The sequence below is a fragment of the Bactrocera latifrons genome, unplaced genomic scaffold (genome assembly GCF_001853355.1).
Source record: "Bactrocera latifrons isolate USDA-ARS-PBARC rearing strain unplaced genomic scaffold, ASM185335v1 scaffold_765, whole genome shotgun sequence".
Lineage (NCBI taxonomy): Eukaryota > Metazoa > Arthropoda > Insecta > Diptera > Tephritidae > Bactrocera > Bactrocera latifrons.
Genome location: NW_017537451.1, coordinates 43,569 through 48,178, shown reverse-complemented (window position 1 = coordinate 48,178; position 4,610 = coordinate 43,569). Strand labels below are relative to the sequence as shown.

The 4,610-nt window shown below is 41.4% G+C and overlaps 1 protein-coding gene across 1 annotated transcript; it reads left to right on the top strand.

Annotated features, from left to right (window-relative positions):
- The first annotated feature begins 2,194 nt into the window (after nucleotides 1-2,194).
- On the top strand, nucleotides 2,195-2,730 carry LOC108976447 (RNA-directed DNA polymerase homolog). Its single transcript, XM_018945562.1, is given in 2 exon segments — nucleotides 2,195-2,600; nucleotides 2,603-2,730. Coding segments are annotated over 2 exon segments (534 nt in total).
- The last annotated feature ends 1,880 nt before the right edge of the window (nucleotides 2,731-4,610 follow it).

The following is a 4,610-nucleotide window of genomic DNA, read 5'->3' as shown; positions in this document are numbered from 1 at the left end:
TTTGCCGATAAGCGGATAAAAGGCGTATCTGCAGGCACGATTACGTGAAGCAATGGAAGCGGATGGAATTACTGTGGACGAATTTGAATTTGGTGGCCCAGAAACTTGTACAAAGGTAGAAGAAAAAGTAGAAGAACAACGAATATCATCAAGTGTAGACATGAACATGCTGTTACTAGCTATTAAGCAAATGGCAGAAGATGCAGTGCAAACAGAAAATCATCTGGCACAGCAAATGACGCAAATAGCTGAAAATTCATCACAGTTAGAGTCTCGCCTTACACAACAAATGACTGAAAATAATACGCAGTTAGAAAATCGTTTGGTACAACAGATTACAGAAAATACTACACAAGTACAAAAACAAGGGAAAGAGAAATTTTCAAAATTTGAAGACGAATTAAGCACGTTAAAAAATGACGAAGAAAATTTAAAATCAGAAGTTCTTCAATTGAGTAATCGTATGCGAGAACTGCAACTGCATGGCCCTGCACTATCAACAAATAATCCAAGATTGAAGGAAGTATTCCATTTCAAATTTTCAAACTTCAGTTTGAAAAAACAGCAATGGCCAATAACTGGAATGCAGCGGGCAAAGTGGCGTCCTTGTTTGTATCATTGAAAGAACCTACGGCAGAAATCCTTCAGATTATTCCAGATTGTGAACGGGACAACTATGAGGCTTTGATGAGTGCGATAGAAAGACGATATGGTAGTGAGCACCGGAAACAAATATACCAGATCGAACTGCAAAATAGGTGTCAGAAAATGAACGAGTCATTGCAAGAGTTCGCAACTGAAATAGTACGACTGGCTCATTTGGCAAATGCAGATGCACCTGTGGATTACATTGAGAGGGTGAAAATTCTAAGTTTCATAAATGGATTTCGTGATGTGGACACCAAACGCGCCACATATGCATTGCCAAAAAGAATGTTTGCTGAAACGGTTTCGCACGCCCTCACAGAGAACAGCTTCTCTACTAAGTAAACCAGTACACAAAGTATAAAGAGTTGAAATGGAACAACCGGCGCTGATAGAAGAAATATTGAATACTCTGAAGACAATTGCTGCACCGCGAGTAAATAAAGCAGGCAGATGTTTCAACTGTTTAAAAGTGGGTCACTTTGCTCGAAATTGCAATATAAAAGTAAACCCATCAAAACGGAAACAACCAACAGATAACGAGGACAGAGTATCCAGTTCTCAAAAGTCGTTAAGCTAAAACGGAACAGTTCAAAGGGGCATAAACTGGTTTCCACAACTATTTGCCCCGTCATCTCGATATCACAAATAGGTCGCCATGTCAACAATCTTACTATCACCGGTATCTTAAATGGAAGACTGTCAACGCTTACTTTGGATACTGGTGCCACACATTCAATTATCCGACTGGATGTGATAAGAAGAACGGTTGAACCATTAGTCGGTTGCAAGCTTCGAACGGCCACTGGGGAGGAAGCAGCTGTTACGGGAAAAGTGGTTTGCGAAGTGATAATTGGTACCCTGGTAGTTAATCATACCAGCAGAAATTACGGATGAAATTATAATGGGAGTAGATTTTATTATTAATCACGGGATTACTTTGGATTTTAACAAGCAAATGCTGTTTTGCCAGAACATGGAGATGCCTATAAACACCGGATATGTGACGACGTTGAAAGTAAGAAGGTGATTGTTGATGATAATCAGAGTATTCCACCAAAATCTGAGGCGGTGGTATGGGCTAAAGTGAATGGAGGAGGTGGGACTGAGGAATTGTGGATTGTGGAACCAACAAAAATAGATACGCCCATATTGATAGGAAGAACACTTATGAAAACTAGAGAAGACACTACCATTCCGGTCAGAGTAGTGAATGAATTCAACACGCCTATAAGCCTTTAGAAAGGAGCAGTAATTGGACAGTGCCAGAGCCAATATCACGATGCGAACGTTCACAACTATTGAGCCGCAGCAGATAAATCCTACACTCCTAAACAATTTGCTGAACGAGGTGCATAGAAATGAAAAACTAAAAGCAGGAAAAACTATTAGAAAAATGTGCATCCATATATGCAAACGAAGGAAACAACACTGGAAGAACCGGCATTGTCAAACATCGCATAAATACCGGACACGCTAAGCCAATCCGACAAGCTCCGCGTAGGGTTCCACTAGCAAAACATGAGGATGCTACAAAATTATTGAAGACATGCACAAAAACGGTGTAATCGAACCTTCAATAAGCCCATGGAGCTCACCTATAGGCTTAGTTAAAAAGAAAGATGGTAACAACCGTTTCTGCGTAGATTATAGGAAGTTGAATGATGTCACAAAGAAAGACAGTTATCCTCTACCGAGAATCGACGATACATTAGACACCTTGTCTGGAGCGAAATGGTTTTCTACATTAGATCTACAAAGTGGATATTGGCAAGTCGAAATTGATGAATGCGATCGTGAAAAGACCGCTTTCAGTATGGGCGACGGGTTATGGGAATTCTCTGTGATGCCATTTGGATTATGTAATGCGCCTGCAGCATTCGAGCGACTGATGGAACATGTGTTAAAAGGACTCAACTGGAAGATATGTTTGGTGTATCTTGATGGCATTATCATCATGGAAAAAGTTTTGATGAGCATCCGAAAAATCTAGAGGAAGTCTTTCAGCGAATAGAATCAGCCGGATTACGCTTGAATCCCAAAGTGTTCATTATTGAAGAAGCAGGTCACATATCTCGGATATAAAGTGTCAACTGAGGGGATTCACACCGAGGAGGGAAAAAAAGCAGTTAAAGATTGGCCTCGACCCACCAACATACATGAACTTCGCAGCTTCCTCGGCTTATGCACGTATTACCGCCGTTTTGTAGCTGGATTTGCGAACGTGGCTAGAAGTTTACATGATTTAACAAAGAAGAATCGCCCGTTTGTCTGGCAGTTGGAACAAGAAAAAGCGTTTGAGTAGCTTAAACAACTAAACTAAACTTTGTAGATGCGAGCGCTTATTAAATTGGAGGTGTCCTGGCTCAGCTCATCGACGGGCAAGAAGGAGTAATTGGGTGTTACAGCAGAGTGCTCGGGAAACCAGAGAAAAACTACTGTGTGATGCGAAAAGAACTACTAGCTGTGGTGGAATGTGTAAAACATTTCCACAAGTATTTTTATGGGCAACGATTCTTGCTGAGGACTGATCATGCAGCATTAAAATGGTTATTACAGTTTAAGAATTCGGAAGGCCAAATTGCACGATGGATCGAAAGCTTACGGAATTACGACTTTAAAACGAACACCGAAAGGGGATTCACCACAAAAATGCGGATACATTATCGTGTCGCCCTTGTCCACTGGAATGTAAACATTGCTCGAAATCAGAAGGAAAATAAGGTATAATCAACGTGCGATTACTGAATATAGAACCTGAAGATGATTTGACTCCTCGCCGAGAGTTCAACTGCAAAAGTATATTGGGCCCAATGGAACAGCATAAACCTCATTAATGGATACCTTCCTCGTACCTGGGAAAGCGAAGATGGCAAACAGTCTCGTCTGCTGATCATAGTACCGAAGTCCATGATCCCGAAAGTATTGAAAGAATATCACAATGGCCCTAGCGGAGGGCACCTTGGAATTACAAAAACTTTAGAGAAGATTAAACAACGGTTCTACTGGATTGGTTGTCGAGATTCATTAGCAGAATGGATAAGTAATTGTGTAAAGTGCATGGCAGCTAAAGGTCCTGAAGTCAAAAGTCGCGGTAGGCTGCAACAGTTCAACGTGGGATCACCATTAGAACGAGTCGCAATGGATGTTGCAGGTCCGTTCCCAACCAGTACGGCCGGAAACAAATATCTACTGGTTGTCATGGACTATTTCAGTAAATGGCCAGAAGTGTAAGCCTTACCAAACTAAGAAGCGAAGACAGAAGCCGAAGCGTTTGTAGAAAATTGGATAACGAGGTTCGGAGTGCCCGTGGAATTACACTCAGATCAAGGCAGGAATTTCGAATCTTCCATTTTCCAAGAAATGTGTACATTATTGGGCATCCACAAGACACGGACAACAGCGTTACATCCACAATCAGATGGGATGGTAGAGAGATTTAACCGAACGCTCGAAGAACATCTGCGGAAAATCGTTGATAAAGATCAATGGAATTGGGATAAGTGCATCCAGATGTTCAGCGAAGCACGAGACAACTGTAACAGCTGTAAGAAATGATGGAGGTTATTGCTCTGCCTTAAAGGAAAAAATGAATGAACTGCATCTAATGGTAAGGCAGCACAGACATCTGATGAGCAATAAGATGAAGGACCGGTTTGATCAAGCGGCAAATTCAAAAGGTGATCTGGTCCTGTTGTACAATCCACTTCGAAAGAAAGGCTTGTCCCCGAAATTGCAAACAGCCTGGGAAAGACCCTATATGGGGATGAAACCACTTAATGACGTGGTATACCGCATATAAAGAAACGGAAAACCACGATGTAAAATGAAAGTAGTACATTTGGAGAGACTCGCCCCATTTGGTTCAAGAGGATTTGTGCCTAATCGGGACGATTAGGCTTAAGTGAAGGGCAGTGTTACAAAAGTAGTATTAAGTTTGATACCACTTGTATTTGTATTGCTAT